Here is a 17,950-nt window from a genome sequence, read left to right as displayed (position 1 = left end):
AGCCCCCCAGGTCAGTGCAGCAGGAGGGCAGGAGTTGCTCCAAGCAGGCAGCAGCAGTTCCCCTGCGGCCTGTGGAGAGGCCCCTGGTGGAGCAGGCTGTCCCCCTGCAGCCCATGGAGCAGATCTCCACGCTGCAGCCCGTGGAGGAGCCCCCGCTGGAGCAGGTGGATGTGGCCTGGAGGAGGCTGCGGCCCATGGAGAGCCCCCGCAGGAGCAGGCCCTGGGCTGGAGCTGCAGCCCGTGGAGAGGAGCCCACGCAGGAGCAGGGGTCTGGGGGGAGCTGCCGCCCGTGGGGGACCCGTGCTGGAGCAGTTTGCTCCTGGGGGATGGATAGACCCTGTGGCACGGAGCCGTGTGGGGGCAGTTCTAGAAGAGCTGCTGCCTGTGGGCAGCCCCCTCAGGCTCAGTTGGGGAAGGACTGCATCCCATGGGAGGGACCCCATGGGGAGCAGGGGCAGGCAGGGACTGTGAAGGAGTGGCAGAAACAAAATGTTAGGGACTGACTGCAGCCCCCATTCCCCTGCACCACTCAGGGGGAGGAGGTGGAAGAGGGTGGATGAAGGGAAGTGTTTTTTAGGTTGTTTTCCTTGTTTCTCACTTCTCTAGCTTGTTAGTAATGGGTAAATTTTCAAATATCCCTATGCTGAGTCTGTTTTGCCCATGACAATAATTGTTTAGTGATCTCTCTGTCTTTATCTCAACCCTTGAGCCCTTTCCTTCCTCTTTTCTCTCCCTTTCGAGGATTGGGTATGAGAGAGAAGTGGTGGTGGAGCTCGGCTGCCCTCCTGAGTAAAACCCCCACATTTCATTAAGGTATTTTGCCCCAACCTTCAGATATTTTTTATTCATGTCCAGCTTCTCATACTGTCACCCTTCTCACTGATATTTCTCTGAACAGTGATTCAGCCCAAAGCTGCATCGTGTTCAGGAGCACTAGCTCCCAGCTCTTCATGCCCAGAGCTTCATAGAGATGTGTGTGGTGTGGCTGAGTGCCGCCAGGGCCTAAATCTCAGCAGAGGTGGTCTAGGGCAGGCACCACAAATGTGGAGGTCAGAAGCATGCTTGGGCATTCCCAAGGCACCTAGTGGCCATAAGCAATGGGTACTGCTAATCTGACTTACATCTTCTTGTACCATGTTTGACAGAATCAGCATCAGTATTTGAGAAAGACATTTTCCGTTGCTTAAATCATGTTCATACTTCTCTAGACATTTTGCAAGAATTCCTCGAGAATCAAAGTTGTTTTTGTTTGTTTGTTTGTTTGTTTTGTTTGTTTTTTAAATAACAGTTATTTATTTTGAATTTCAATAATTCCCTTCATTGTATTTTCTTCATAAAGGGATGGTTTTAAAATAAATATTTGAGATACGTAGACATTTTGTTCCTTTTATTTCTTATCTGTTATATACTATGTAAATATGGCTTTGCAAACAGAACCTTTATGACTAAAAAATACAAGTTATAGTTCAAACTAAAAACTTAAATGACTGTACATTTTCAGTTCAGAAACATTGCTGAAACAGCACAATTTCACATGACTTTCTTCTTTTCCCTCCAAATTAAAATTTCAGGAAAATACTGTGAATAGTATTACTATGCTATTGAAATAGTATTACTATACTACTGAAACATCGCATATTTGCCTTTGTAAAAAAAAAAAAAAAAAAAAAAAAAAAAAGAGGTGTACAAAAGGACCCTAAAGGCTTGCATACATCTGCTTTATATAGTAAAAGACCAAAAAAAAATAAATAAATAAATGTCAGGATTATGAGAAATCCTTTCTTAGCCTGTTTTTCTTGTAATGAAAAATTAAGTCTAAGGTAATGTCAAGAAAAACAAGGGAAGTGTGTATAAACATATGTATATATCTTCCCAGTTAAGTTTTGCAGTTGTTGGCCAGAAAAAAATAAAATAAAATAAATCTGATTTTTTCCTTGTACAGCAAACTAGGTGACCCAGAAACTGATGTTGAAACCTAATGGATTTACATGACTGTACAGAGTTCCCAAAGATACCTGGCATTATATTTTTTTATAAGTGCTCAGTTAAAAATAGTTAATCACGGTAATTTTCTGATATGTGCAATCTGCAAGTTACACTATGAATTTGTTAAAAATATTCAATAGGCAAAGTTTAGTCAAATGATAAAATTATTCAATGACTGACTGATGTCCATGTAAACAACTGGAACTGCTTCAACATATAATCACAGTATATCTACAAGATCTGATAAATATCGTAGATACATTTAGCACTTAACATTTTATAAAATCTGTTTTCAAGCCACATGTAATTTAAGTGATACAGAGAAATTTACAGAATAGTTAAGATTTTGCTTCTGAGATCTAACTGCATAGTATATTGAATTTAAATTTAAACATAAAAGATGTTTAGAAGATGGTATGTTTCAGAAAACATTAGAACACCATTTTAGTATAAAAGACTGATATATTTAATCTGAATAAGTCCTAGGAAGTAGATAACATGCTACTTGATAACATTAAAACTGATTTAAAATAAATGCAACTCAGTTAAAAGTAAATATTGTTCAAATTGAACCTCATCTTTCTATAAGAAGTTGCATAGTCATACTAAAAGGACACTATAAGATACTGAGGACCTGACCTCAGAGGAGGTCCACAAAGCATCAATGGAAGAAGCTGTTTACATAGTACTACTTGCAGGGTTAGACATGACTTGGTACTATATATCATCACTCTTCTGATCTTAGACATGTGACCTATGCTTTCTCTTTTTAAAATTTTTGATGCGTGCCATGTAGCTCAAAGTTTCACCATGGGAGAAACAATCATTTGTAGTATAAAGAGATCTTTAGAAGCAGTATCCTATCCCTATGGGAATTAATGTTACCTCACCTGGCTTTTGTGAGACAAAGACCACTAGCAGACAAATACCTTTATTTTTTTCTCTTAATTTGGGAAGATTAATGATGTTGTTTGCACAACATGAGCACCAGGACTGAGTCTTGAAGATGTACCATGGAGGAGCTCTTGTTTTCTCCTGCTCATAGCAGGAAAATAGGGCTTCACATAGTCCTAAAGATGAACCAAAACCAGAACTCTAATAAAGTTATCAGGCATTTATTTCAAATACTAAGCCTGCCTAAATCATCATGGTCCACACAGGACCTGCCTAAATCATCATGGTCCACACAGCTCCACACAGGACTACCTGAAAATTAAACCATACCTCTAAGAGTGTTGCATGTTTGCTTTAGTTAAATGTTGTCCATACCTCCTGAATTATGCAAATTTTATAACATCACATACGTGTCATCATTTACTAAATTCTGGAAGCCAGAAAAGGAAACAGTATTATTGGATGTTGGCATCAGGCAGACATTCTGACCTGCTTTGGGACTGTAATTTCCAGCTGCTCCTGAAGAGCTGAAGATTTTTTCCCTAGGTTCCTGTTTGTCACTTTTCTTCTTGTCCTTTTGCTGGCTTTCCTCCTCAATGATGCACTCTGGCTCTTCATATTCTAGCTTGGTTTGTACCATTGCATGATCAGTTTTGTCTATCCACTCCTAGGAGAATTAAAACGTTGTTGGTGGCAGGTTCTAAGATGCCAATCAAAAGATGTCTGGCAGTACAGACATGGATTTTCCTTTAATAATGGCATCTTTCCAGGATCAGTCACAATGGAGAAGATGAAAATGAAGCACCATAGTCAAGCAGGAAATAAGATGCAAGGAAGAAAGACAGGAAGAAAGGCAGTGTTCTACAAATACATATAAATGCCTACAAATTATCAAGAACACATTACATTACAAAAACACAGAATCATATTAGGCCATAGAATATCCTGAGTTGGAAGGTACTGACATTGATCACTGAATTTAACAACTAGCTCCACACAGGACTAGCTGAAAAAATAACCATAGTTCCAAGAGTGTTGTCCAAATGCTGCTTGAACACTGACAGGCTTGTGGCCATGACAAGGAATTTGGGACCTTTGTAGATTTTATTTTTTACGTGTAGATTTTAAACAAGAACAGTCATTAGACTACAAATGGAGGAGCCTGTTCCAGTGCCTGTCCACCCTCTCAGTGAAGAACCTTTCCCTAATACCCAATCTAAACTTTTCCTGGTGCAGCTTCATGCTGGACCTTGGGCCTTACTACCAGTCATCACAGAGAAGATATCGACACTTTCCCCTCAGTTCTCCTTTGTAAGGAAGTTGTAGACCATGATGATGCCAGCCCTCAGTCCGCTCTTCTCTACACTGAGCAAACCAAGTGAACTTTGTTTTTAATCAAGGCCTTTGGAAAACTTTGGATATATAAATTTTCCCGTGTTCTTTCCTTGGTAGACTCGCACATTCCTTGACCCGAGTCCTGACTTAATTTAAATCTGGACTGAGTTTACAGGGAGATTTACACAATAGTTCATTTCTGAATCTTCAGTATTAATTTCATTTATATCTTTCTTCTTCAGTTATATTTTAAAGATATCCTCTGTATGGACGCTTTTCAGTCAATCACTAAAATGTTATTACTACTCTTTTATGTTGTCATTGGGTTTGAAAATATTTGACCTGTCTACCTTCGGAGGAAACACGGTAGTAATTAATATAAAAACAACTGAATTAATACAGATAATTTATCACTTATGTGATGTCATGGATTCAAGGAACAGTAAGAAAACAAATGCAAAACCTGTAGTACTTTCATTTCACAGCTGCTCTGTGTCTAAATGGTCAGTGGTCATAGCTCTCTGTGATGAGAGAGAGGATGTTTCCTACTGTGACTGATGCCCACGAAGCCATGAATGCTGTCTTTGGTTCAGCAGTAAGTTTCCCTGCATTTCACAAACATAAAGGGCAGAGCAAGCTCCCTAAACTATCATTAGCAGGAGTGGATGCAAATGTCACACTGTCATCTAATTAGATGTTGTTGTGTCTCTGGACATCTTTAAATTCTTCTCTTGAAACAACAACCCTCATTACACAGTGCAGCACTACACTGATTTTATGAGTTTTGTTGGTGATGTTGCATGAGAGGAAGAGCTTTTTTCTTGGGTCACTTGTTGTAACATCAGCCCAGAACAAGTGTCAATAACTACTTTCAAAACATTCACAGCATTGCAGAGTTCACGGACATGCTGGGAATAGAATGTTTACCTGGAAGTTTCCATTATGATCATTGAAGAGATCAGCAAATACGTATTTTGGATCTGGTATGGTAGGCATGACAGACTTCTGAAGTCTGCAAAGAGGAAAGAAAAAAGCAAATAGGCATTCTCTTATGATGTAGTTACTCATACAAGTGTCTACTTCAACACAGTGCTGTAGCCATAAATATAATCTATATGACAATACTCTAGACTTGATTTCTTTTATACATGTGTTAAAGTCAAAAAGAAGTATTACTACATTACTACACTAAAACTCATCCAATCTCATCATTGGATGAGATTTATACAATATAATGGAATGATAAGATCGTCAGGCTAACAGTGATTTTACTGTTGTATTTTCAGTCAATCTCATCCTAGCAAAATCTGGAACATACATAAATTTACAGCTAGTCAGCAAGTGGAATTTTTCTCTATGTAGTAGTCAGAGCTTTACATTCCCTGGCCGTGTTCCCCAGGATAGGGAAGCTGGTGAAACAAAAAGCTTTGTTGGCTGACTTAGTGAGCACCAATGTAAACAGAAATATTCAAGGGAAAGAAATGAATTTATTATCTGAAAAGATCTATACTCAACAGTACTGCATTATTATTTTTTTCCCACTGAAAAAGACCAGAATTTGGGACCTATGCAGATTTTATTTTTTAACTGTAGATTTTAAACGAACAGTCATTAGACTACAAATACAAATATTGATAGTCTTATGAAAGTTGAGTGCATTCAGGCTCGCTTCAGCCTACTGCAACTAGACATTGAGTCTGATGAAAGTTGCACAAAAAATATAAAACAATTCAGAAGCAGAAAACAAAATACTGGATTTAAATCTTCTTAAGATTTAAGTGGATTTCTAGAAAAAGAGAAGAAATGACATGGAGAGACATAAGTTTTTTCTAAGACATTGCTTTATTTTATTTATTTTATTTTATTTTATTTTAATTACTATTATTACTATTATTACTATTATTATTATTATTATTGAAAGATAAAGAACTTGATGTTTGAAAGGCCAAGATAAATTAGTTGCCAAGTAGTAATTAAGACATTACTTCTATGTTTTGATTCTGACTTCATTCATCAGATAGAAATTTGGAGTGGTAAAAGATTTGATCTGAAATGGTTGCACTATTTTCATGATATAAAAATTTAGGAGTACCCAGTAAGATTATATTTACCTCTGCCACTTACACAGAAGAATCAAGAGGATAAATACCATTAGAAGTACTGCCAGCAAACAACTTAAAAGAATTACTGTGTTTGACTGAGATTTTATATCATCATCACATGAATCTAGGAATAATCACAAAAAAGCACGTGAAAACCTTGTTTGCTTTAACACCAAGTATTCTTAATTATGCTAGAGCATTGACTTTTCCTTAAAAAAATAAAAATAGTATTAAAAAAAAATAAATGCAACAAATTCAGCTGTTCAACTGAAAAACAAAACAAAACAAAACAACAGCAACAAAAAACATCCTTACCCAAACCTTGAAACAAAAGAAATTTGTTCTTTTATTTAAATTGACCTGGTACAGGACAAAGGAGGGTGCATATGTGCAAAGAGTCAAAGCATTCAGAGTGATGCTTCTCACGCTCATCTCACTGCACTGACAGTGATGCAGCAATTCTGTGCTAATATCTGTCTTACATACAGGCACAAAAGCTGCACCTGCAATTTTTCATGTAGCTTAAGTGACTTCTTTCCCAAGGTAAAAAGCTGCAAGTGGGATTTTGTACATAGCTAAAATGTCTTATTTCTTAAAACAAAACAAAAGACAAAATAAATAAGTAAATAAATAAATCCCCCATCCCATATACCAACAAGTCAGTAAACCACGAGTGCTAACATCCAAAAGGGAACTAGTGGCAGATTCCAACACGTAGGTATACAAACAAATACATTTTTCCATCTTTTGCCATTCTCAGCGTTTTTTTTCTGCAGCTTTTGTAAAACCACTGCAAAATTGTACTTCCTACTACTGACCTTCTGCTCTCCAAATAAATACTATCAAAACTAAACTTATTAATAAAGGGTGAACTGTTCTATAAATAGGGCTCAAGAGTCAATTCATTCTCTGTGGCTGCCAGAAAGCCACAAGAAAAGTTGTGAACACCTAGTAAGGCATTCAGAGGCTATGAAGGTGACGCTGTGACACTAGATCTGGAGGTAATAATAACTCATTAAAGGCCTGAAGTGAGTTGCTTGTCCCATCGAAGGGGCTGTGCCAATGTCACTTCTGATCCAGGGGCACTCAAAGCAACTGCACAATTAGCCGGTCTCTTCTGTGTTTTCCATGTTTGTAGTTGCTTGCTGGCAGCCTCTGGTCAAAGGGTGCAGGTAGGGCTGTATGTTCCCACCTCTCAGAGATATACATTGTCTACTGTGTATTCTGAAAGACATTGCCAGCCACAGCAGAGGACATGCTTGCAGGCTCACAATCTGCATGGTGGAGGAGGCTTCTCTATTCCTACTACTAGTGCACAGTCTGCACATACTTATCGTTGTTCCAGCATTTCAGCCTACCTTTGAGTGTCCAGATTTTCTTTGGGTGAGCTAGTAGCTCATTGCATTTTAGAGAACTGAGATCTTAGTGCAACGGACATCTGGGTGTTTAATCATTTTGATAAGGCATAGTGGGTGGCATTCTGATGCTAGCTGGTACAAATGTGTTGGGATGGTGTACAGTCTTTGCTTTACTACAGCAAATCTGTCTTTTGGTTTTGATAACCAGTAAAATAGTTTTCATCAAAGGTCTAGTCCAAGGCAATCACACCTATCTAAATGGGTCTTCCGGGAGGGAAAACAATGCTGATACTGACTTTGCTTCCATTTCACTTTTTTCCCCCATATTCTGTTTTAATCAATTCAGCAGGTATGAGCACCAGACAGCTATGTAGTTCAACTGTAGTTCAACTGTAGGTCTTGTTGTTCGACTGGATGTATTTTAAAAGAAATGGCCTTAAAATTTGGGCATAAAGGTCTGTCTTAGAACTCAGGCTTAATGTCCGTGTATCATTTGTCACCAGAGTGCCTGCATGCGCATGTAAATACAAAACACAGACATGTAAATATGAACATATTTATGTATGTGTGTATATATATATACAATATGTACACAGTATGTATTACATCACTGTCATTGGGGGACCCTAGACGCTCTAGTAACACAAAAAATAAGGACACTTTTAGCTTTATGGATTATTGCATAAATTGGTAGTGTTATGAGTCATCAGGATGAAGGGGACGGGATTTAAAAGTGGACAAACACCCACATAAACTTTCTCTGATCATAGAATTTTCACAGACATTTTTACACAGGTTGGAATGGACCTTTGGAGATCTTCTGGTCCAAACCCCCAAGACAACTGATGACAGAAGATGGATCATGGCAGTGCAACATGAACCTAATACAGCTTTCGAGCTTCTTTTGCAGTCACCCCTTACCCATTTACACTTAGATAAAATATGAATGTAGCACAGCTGTTACCTAATAATGTGCCATTCATCCAAAATGTTTCTGCTTCCCAATCACTGCTGTAATTAACTATGTTGCAGTAGGGTACTAGCCTCTTCAGTCTGACACGAAAAGAATAGCATTTCCTTGGATCAAAGCCTTGATCTCCAACTCTGCAACACTTAGAAGTTCTGGACTGAGAAGGAAGGCATACAATTGTTAATTCCAGTTTTCAAGACAAAGCTTCAGAATGCTACATTCAGGTGTGATCATGACTAGGATAAGGGATAGGCCAAACCAAAACCTCAGAAATGAAATTTAACTTCTCTGAATTTTGAAGAATTCCTCTTCTTTACCTATTCTTGCCCATTGCTTACTGTCTGATGGTGAATTGAAGGACATAACCACTACATAGAGTACTATACTACAGTTGCTATTTACAATATAGAAGAAAAAGACTTTAAACCACATAATATTAGCAAGTTCTGTATGTGACTGGAAAGATTTAAGTCAATGAAATAATATGTAGATACACTTAACAGCAAATCAGAATAGATAAAAATCCTGTTTCATCTTTTTTTTTTTTTTTCCCCTTTCATTTTATTTCATGCTGTTTCTCCCTTTTTCTGTCTTTTAACTCCACTCTGCTTTCTGCTTTTATCTTCTAAGTCTTCTATTTTGAATTTATGACCTTTCCCTTAGATTGTCCTCGGCTCTTTGTGTAGCAAGTAGATATAACTCAAAAAGTAAATGATTTCTGGCATGGCAGGGATCTAGGAAACAAAATATCCAACAGTTTTCTGTTACCATCAATTCTTAAAATATGGGAGGGGAAAGTAATTTGAAAACAACACTATTTCATATTCTATGGAGATGCTACTTCCAGCTCTTTGCAATGTTGATTAAAAATGTCATGTCCAACTCACTTGCCACCCATCGTCAAATTTGCTTTTGTATTGAAGTTCAAGTCTCAAGCACTTCACACCTCTCTCTGGTTTATTACAGGTTATGGTAACGGTGTCATCTTTCCAGAAGAAGGTCACATTTTCTGGTGGACTGGGCTTTACTAAGAAGAAAAGAAAAAAGTCAGTCAATAGACTCTTAAAAAGAAGTACAAGAAGTATTTTTATTTATTTATTTTTTTTTTTTTCCTTCCATATCTCAATGTTTCCCCTAGTAGTAAGTGAAATAGCTGGACATTCCTGGATGATGCACTTTTGCAGCTGACCTCCTTACTAAATGTCAAAATGTAGCTTGGCATCATAACACTATTTACCATTTGAGGTGCAACATTTAAAGGTAGATATCATCTTGATTCAGAAAACTACTGTGTCTACTTAAAGAATGACTCTAATTGCCTTCAGTCCAGAGAAAGGAAGATGCTCCTTCATTGGAAAAGATCTGACAAATTCAGTTCCATAAACCTACAAGATACACATGTTCATCTTCTGGAGACCATGTGGGATATGGTGAGGAATATGAAAAAAAAAAAAAAAAAAAAAAAAAGGTGCTTACCTGTACTCAACTGAATCTACCCCTCACTATTTTTAGATGGTCCAAAGAGAATGCAATGGTTTGGCAATGGTTTGACCTATGTAGCTAGGTAGTCTTCAGTAGCGAGAAATAAAGGGGTGAGAAGAGTGTTACTTGCTTTTTCAATTCCTGTAGATTCCTTTTCATATTATGAAAATCCTGCCTTCCTAATTTCAAAATTTAAATCCAATCCTTGTTATTCCTGCATTGTTATCTAATAGTCTTGAACATAATTTTGGTATCAGTGGGAGTTTGATGGCCAAAATTCAGGAACCAAATTGCAAATTTCCATGGTTTATTAGATGGAATATAAAAGTATTCTCAAACCTTGACAGGTTTTTAATAGATCCCTTTTACTAAAACATTAATAAGAAATGCTAACAATATACTTGAAAGATAATGATTTTCCAGATAATTTCTGCCTGCTATATTTTCTGGCATGATTTTTTTTTTATCAGAAAAAAAATAATCCCTTCATTTTAAACACTGTAAATAAGGGTAATGCCAGAAAATTTTGATAAATCAATCTCACACTAGACATGAAAAACATATCTGGGAGGGATTTAGTAAAACCAGGATTATCAGATCTCTACTAGTAGGATGAAATATCTTTTATGATGTCAGTCTATACTAGAGCAAGTTGGCTAACTTTTGTTCACTTCTTCTGTTCACAATTCTGCTTTGAATTATACTACAGCTTGTTTGATAAGAAGTAGTGTTCTGCCTCATATCTTACGGAAAATGGCCAAAGAATGAAATATTTAAAATATGGCAAACATCGCCAGAACTAAAACAAGAAACTAACAAGTTGTATTAATTTTCCTGGTGTGAATACTGAGTAGATCTATACTACATCAGGCACACCCATATATTTTAATATTCTAATTCTAATTTTGAAACTGAATTTTGCGGCAAATCTGACTGTCCCATGTAATCTCACTTAGCTACAGCACCATGAAAGCCTACGTTGCTACTGATGAAAGCAAATAACGAAAACTGGCATCAGTAATTCCAAATACCAATAGTTTGATATTGGTATACACTAATAGCACTTTACACACATGTATAAATAACTTCTTCTCAGGCTAAGGACAAATAGAGAATGTGGGAAGACATTAAGACTACCCAAAGACATAGCTGTGATTTTACATACTTACTATAGAAATCAGATTTTAATATTTTAGAAAAACGCTCTTCACTTCCATTGCTGTTCATGATAGAGAAGGCAAGGGTGTGTCCTTCTGTCTGAAAAAGACATCCAGAATTATAACCTTGATCCAATAAATAAGTGGGACATGGCTTCCAAACTTTCTGCTTGCCTTCTTCAAATCTAGGAATGAAAAAATATTGTTGAATGGAAACACTCTTACCAGTTAACTAGCTAATTCATTTTTTGCTACAGTCTTTTTGTTTGTATGTTTTCAGTCATTCTACCAAGAGAAGTCTGCATAAGGAACTTCTTGAATCAGGAACTTTCATAGTGGTGTGAGGCAATTCACTGCCATAAATTCACTGACTTTCCAGTCCTTGGCTTCAGTGCAGTCTGAACTTATGAAGTTTCCTTTGTGTTTTTATTTGTTTGTTTCTCTCATAAGAAAATGCCTTGCTCAAACAGGTGCTTTCATGAACCTGTTTCCAAAATTGTATTGTTACTTCCTTCACGTATACTAACCAGAAAGAAAAGGGAAGATCAAGCTCTGTAACTGCCTTTAGCCAAAACAATGAATTTCTGTTACATCAACTAATGACATAGGTAAAATATACATACACTATAATTCAAATAAATATAGAAAAAAAAAAAAAAAGAACACTTTCAATGGTGTAATTAACATTAACACAGCACAAAGACAAAAAGGAGATGAAGCTTTCATATATTGTCTGTTATGACTGACTATTCAGCAGTACACTTTTGTACACTTTTGTAGCAAGGTGTGGATATAAACAGGTTTCATGTCAGATGATTACAAAAATGTTAAGAGAGTTTCCAGACTCTTCACAGAAGAGTTAAATGGCCTTAGCTATTTTAAATTCCCAAAGTAAGTCCTTCAAGAAGAGAAGAATAGTCATCATCAATACTCACGTATAAGAAAATGACACATTCTCGCCAGGGAATAATTCTACTGCCCACGTGATCTGCATCTTCTCGTTATTGAAATTGATTATTTTGGTGTTGATGGAATCTTTCTGACCTGCCAGGTATATTTACAGAGAATATGATTTCAGCAGTGCTTATGAGAAACATCACTTGACATCAGTAGGTAATCAGTATTTCAAAGATATTGTGCTGTAGACTCAGATAATCTTAAAATCTAAGACATAAGAATGTCTAAAATGCAAGAAAACAGAAGAAAACAACCTACAATAAATAAAATAGAATTTCAAAATAGCAGAATGAAAATATTCACAGCAACACCAGAGAGAGTTCAACCATCCCTGGGCCAAAAATTATACTGGTTCACATGTATTCTGTGCATAGGACCTAAACATTGAGACCAACCTTCCCCCATAATGTCTGCTAAGAATTTCCTGCTGAGGAGAACTATTTGGGAACTAATATTACATGAATCCTGTGTGTAAACTGTCTGTAATGCTTACCACAAAAAAAAAAAAAAAAAAAAAAAAAAAAAAAAAAAGGATTAACACTATCCAGACCAGCACAAATTGATGAATTGATCACAAAACTAGTCACCACAACAGGTGAATAGACCACAGTCTATGTGGTCTTGGCCAATTCCACCTTACAGGCTTTCTCAAAGTAAAATCATTTAATGTCCTTTGACTGCACACAGATATTTTTTCTTCTCCTGGCCATTCCCTTGTTATAGCTCTTTCCAGGACACAGGTATTTTAATTCTGTGTCCATCAGTATGTCAGAATTAGACACTGGAAATAATTCTGCAATTGAAAACTGTAGAAGAAGAGAAACCAGAAAGATTAGAAATCCATGATAGAAATCCATCAAGAAGAAGTGTGAATGATTTATTTCTAAGTTCTATAAGATGTGAAAATATATTTAGTTGAATGAAAAAAAGAAGAGGAAAATACATAATTAATATTGGCAAGAAAACCTCTTGATGGTACAATTTGCAGGCTGCAATCTCCAGACATGAAATGTCTACCACTAAATACTTCTGCAGGAACATTGCTGTCTAGCGGGACAACAGAGTATTTAGACTCTGATTCCTATTTATATTTTATTCTACTCTGGCCTTTTGAAGATTTTTAAAGTGGAAAAATTTTTAAATATTTCTGATGAACTGTTTATTACAGATAATGATCCTGAATGTTCATGGGAATCAGGCCTACATATCTTTAAGTTTGCTATATTTTTGCTCAGTAATCAAAACAAACATGCGAGAAAGACATGTGGAAACTTGGATTCAAATAATGGTGTTGCCTAACTATTTTCAAGGCTACATCTCTGTGTCTAGGGATTTCACGACTTCTGCAATTACAGATAATCAGAACTTTTTTTTGTACAGGTGTCATTGTGTTCCAATATGTTGTTGAGATCACTCTTGAGACAGATATGACAGAAGTCCAAGAGCATCTGTGTAGATTTAGATGCAGATCCTTGTTACATGTTTCATGGAGCTCTAATAATAATAATAATAATAATAATAATAATAATAAAGATTCTGCTGTTACTCAAGAGAGGTACTTAAACCAAACTCCTCTGCTTCCTAACTAGTGGCTGCAGGCTTTTTTTGTATTGCTTTCTCAAACTGAAAACCTTGGTTTTCAAAAGAATGATAAGTCAATGCAATTATGCACTGAAGCAAAAACTTCAAAACCTCATAAGCTATCATAAAATGGAATTTACACAGTTAGTTCTACCTTTGTACCAGAGATTGACCAAGAGAGATCAAGTCCCTTCAGCAAGTCTAAGAGATAATCTTGTCTTTAGTTGAAGCCATTAAGATGATATTAGCCACTTAGATATTTAAGAAGTAATTCTTTACTTATGTTTTGGCATGTTGAGGCTCTAGTTGACATTGCCAGAGAAGTTGTGGATGCCCCATCTCTGGAAGTGTTTAAGGCCAGGTGGGATGCAGCTTTGAGCAACCTGGTCCAGTGGAAGATGCCCCTTCCTATGACATGGGTGTGGAATTAGATGATCTTTAAGGTCTCTTCCAACCCAAACTATTCTATGATTCTATCATTTTATGACTCTATGATTCTATGGCAAAGTGCCTTACAGTGGACAATCGGTCAAGAAATACACTAACATGTTTTAATTTTTCTGTACTAAATTCTTACATGCCTGTGTTTGCAGTATATAGTGTTATGGTTAGTGTAAATTAAACCCATATGACTACTTAGAGTTAGATTTTCTATAAAGTTAGCTAAATATGTATTTAACATATTTGCCTGTATAATTGCATGTTCCCCTTTGTTAAATAAAAATAGGTTTATAAAAAATAATAGAAATGTTACTGTATGGAACTGATATTTATATGGAATGGTAGCTCTTTAGTCTGACAAGGTATATTATTTCATAACAGAGAAGAATATAGTTTTTGCTCCAGTCTTGCAGTGATTTATGAATTAACTTAAATTTGGACATTCTGAGTAGTCCACTTGACTTCAGCAGGATTACTCAGAGCACATCAAATTAACCCCATATATAAATCTTTCTAAGATCAGATTCTTCTCCTGTAAAATAAATTATATAAATAAATAAATAAATAATCAAATAATCCTACATATTATGATTTAGAACTCTGGGATTTTAATATTTAAATATAAACTCCAGTAACTGAAAAGGAAGATAATACATTATTTAATACCTTAACAATAAATAGAATCATTTAATAAAAATGGAACAGAAATTGTAATAAACATCTGGTGATATACACGTATTCTTCCCTGTGCTCTAGTTTTTAAGCACTTCATCAGAAATCAGCCTTAACATAATTAATTACTTTGAAATGCATTCAGCTATGTAATACAAATAAAGTCTTTAAAAATAACTTTTCTTATTAAAGGTTGTGTTTCCAGACCTCTAGTTACTGCAATGTTCTACTATACTTTCTAATTGATTGTGTTCTGTAACCTTATTAGTGTTTCATGAGCTACCTTCTGTGCAAGTGTGCAATAAAAAATTGCATGCATCTTTTCTAACCATAACATATATGTGTTGCATTGCTCACATTTCCTTGCTATTTCAACATCAAAAGATGTAAAGCTTAAGTAAGACTTTTAAAGTTTGTATTAATTTGACATCAAATGCTCTGAGGGTATGCACTGGTTATCCGAAATGATGTTTCCTTCCTTGTCTCCCTTTCTTTATGATGCAATTTTTATGAATCCACCTGTAACACCATCAATCTTTCTCAGCTAATATGCCAGTTCTTCCACAATAATTGTAGCTATTTAAATCATGTTTTTTTCATGATCCTACAGATGACAGTAACATGTTTATCATTATTTTTTTTTGTATATGATAAGAGCTAGAAGAAAGGTCAAAAGTATAATGAAGAAGCAATCCCCAGACTAAAGAGGAACCACAGAAGTTTTCTGCCTGAGGATGGCCTGCTTCCCCGGCTAGATGAGTAGATGGTAGTACCCTGGAGTGGTATAGAATGCATACCAGTACCCTGGAGCAGAAGCTTCAGAAGGAATTATCCAAACCTTCATTAAGAACAGAGGGAAAGTGTTAGGGTTCCATACAAGACTTTAACATAATAGATGCTGCTCTTCTCAGGACAGAGAAGCATGGTAAATACCACTATGGTGTGTGGAGAAAGTACTTTTACAGGGGAAAAAAAGGGAAATTTCCTTGAGCAATAAGTTATGCAGACATAACCATGAGCAATAACATGAACAAGTATACTCCACCTTCAAGATACTTTTCAAGCTTGAAGGGGAACCTTGTAAAAAGCCCAAATGTCATGGAACAGATCAAAAATGAGAAAAAGGAGAGAAAGAATGTCAATCTGCAAAGATAACAGAGTGGAACGTATATGTACGGGAACAGTTGCGTTGAAACAACAAAGAAGAAAAAACCCTTTTGATTTCCTTACGCTGATGAAATCTGATAAGGAACCGCATGTTGAACTTCCACATATTGCAGCAGCACACTCTATAGAAACAACTGGAGTGCAATAACCAAACCTGAGCCTACAGTCTAATAACTCTTAATACTACTCATCTATGAGAACGGTTTCATTTCATTAATAGGAACTCATGCAGGTGTATGTGCAACTCCTTGCACACAACTGCTGTGTAGAAAGCCTCTTTTCAAGAGACCTAATAGGACAGCAAGAGAAAGTTTTTACAGACATTTGGAGGCAAAGCATACTCCTTATAGCATAATTCTCATAACTCATCAAATTGAGTGGTGCAGGGGTTTTTTTGTTTGTTTGTTTGTTTTGTTGATGATGATGATTTTGTGATTTTTTTATTTTTTATTTTGTTTTATTTTCAGTAGAGGACTGTAAACCATCTCTAGGCATCACCACACTTCACACTGAATAAGCATCGCAACTGTAATTTTCATCTTTTATCCCACAAAGTCATGCCATCAGTATGACATAACCATAGGTTGTAGCCATCTCAGGGCAGGAAAGAGTTACGTCCCCTCACAACACAGACAGCAACTCACAAGAGCAATTACCACTGGAGAATCACTGAGTTCTGAATTGCCAAAAAAAAAAAATATTATCGTAAGTACAGCAGAACAGAGAATTGATGTATAGGTTGATAAGAAGAGGTCATAACTTTAAAGTATTTCTTTCTCATAAAATTAGTAAGAGCAAAGATTAGATTGTCAGTCTATGTCTTGGGGTTTATGTTCATTTTCTGTAAGTATCCATTTGACTTTGGGAAACTATAAGCAATGGCACTGCAAACAAACAAGTGAAACAGAGATGTTCTCATATTTAGGTAGCCAAATTACCAGTCTTTAAAGCCTTTCTTATTTTTGATCTTTAATAGCCTTTTTACCTCATTGCTTTTACAGGCACAAGATATTGCTGGATATTTTCCAATCTTGTTCATTCTTCCAGAATAGTAAGTGAAGAATAGAAGTTTTATCTGAAGTTTGTTTTATCCAACTTTGTTCAATGGAAAGATTGTAGTTATTTTCTGATGCAGTCCTCTCTATAAGAATCTCTGTCTTAGACAGCAAGTAGTCCTGCTTAATGATTTGACTATTTGTTTCTTTAACAATTGGCACAAGATTACCGTTTTCTTTCTTTATTTTTACTTATAAAATTTTAGTAGATTTTTTTTTAAGAACTCATTCTTTTCACCAAAAAAGTACTGAATATGATAACAGATGAAGTACCCACAGAAATATTACTAATTAGTATATCAAACAAATAAATATCTATTGAACTTACCACCTGATTGTGACTGAGAAGCCATTAAGTTGTCCAGTGTGAAGATCATAGAACATGCTTGAAAGATGAGTCTCATGGTTGGAATGACACAACAGACTGTGAAGAGATGAATAATCGTAATCTCTGGACTTACCATTTGATCACTTTATATCACAGACAGGAGGGAAATGGAGGAAATGACTACAGGAAAATAAAAAATTACATATCTCTAGCAATAAACAAATCAGAAATGCAGGTCTTCAGAGTGCATGCTTTATTTGTACTATGTAATAGAATAAGAAAAGAAAATAATAATAAGAACAAGAACAAGGGCAAGAGTAAAAGAATAAGAGACTCCCAGAATATCTTGCTTGTCAGTACTAGCTTTGCTTTATCTTTCCATAGTTGCACCAGAGGTGAAAATAGACATGATGTAAACAAGGATCATGTAGCTGTGGGGAGCAGTGACCACATCATAAACATGAA

At 36.0% G+C, this 17,950-nt stretch overlaps 1 protein-coding gene across 1 annotated transcript; it reads right to left on the bottom strand.

Moving 5' to 3' along the window:
• Nucleotides 1–3,099: 3,099 nt before the first annotated feature.
• Nucleotides 3,100–17,561, bottom strand: CRLF2 (cytokine receptor like factor 2). Its single transcript, XM_035347527.1, has 9 exons — nucleotides 17,486–17,561; nucleotides 12,220–12,328; nucleotides 11,297–11,469; nucleotides 9,533–9,672; nucleotides 8,640–8,802; nucleotides 6,327–6,441; nucleotides 5,143–5,227; nucleotides 3,150–3,547; nucleotides 3,100–3,119 (listed from the first exon to the last, which is right to left on the bottom strand). The coding sequence occupies exons 1-8, from the start codon at nucleotides 17,559–17,561 to the stop codon at nucleotides 3,275–3,277; spliced, it is 1,134 nt and encodes a 377-aa protein (XP_035203418.1). The 3' UTR covers nucleotides 3,100–3,119; nucleotides 3,150–3,274.
• Nucleotides 17,562–17,950: the final 389 nt, after the last annotated feature.

Source organism: Oxyura jamaicensis, chromosome 1 (assembly GCF_011077185.1).
Source record: "Oxyura jamaicensis isolate SHBP4307 breed ruddy duck chromosome 1, BPBGC_Ojam_1.0, whole genome shotgun sequence".
Classification (NCBI taxonomy): Eukaryota; Metazoa; Chordata; class Aves; order Anseriformes; family Anatidae; genus Oxyura; species Oxyura jamaicensis.
The sequence above is the reverse complement of the archived record's forward strand: the minus strand, read 5'-3'. Positions and strand labels throughout refer to the sequence as shown.

What these genes read in the sequence shown, in the direction of transcription:
- CRLF2 (XM_035347527.1), bottom strand. Translation starts at nt 17,561, where the DNA reads ATGAGACTCATCTTTCAAGCATGTTCTATGATCTTCACACTGGACAAC. An exon ending in AATGTGTCATTTTCTTATAC is followed by an intron (nt 11,470 to 12,219) that starts GTGAGTATTGAT and finishes TTTCATTCCTAG; the next exon opens with ATTTGAAGAAGGCAAGCAGA. An exon ending in ATTAAAATCTGATTTCTATA is followed by an intron (nt 9,673 to 11,296) that starts GTAAGTATGTAA and finishes TTTTCTTCTTAG; the next exon opens with TAAAGCCCAGTCCACCAGAA.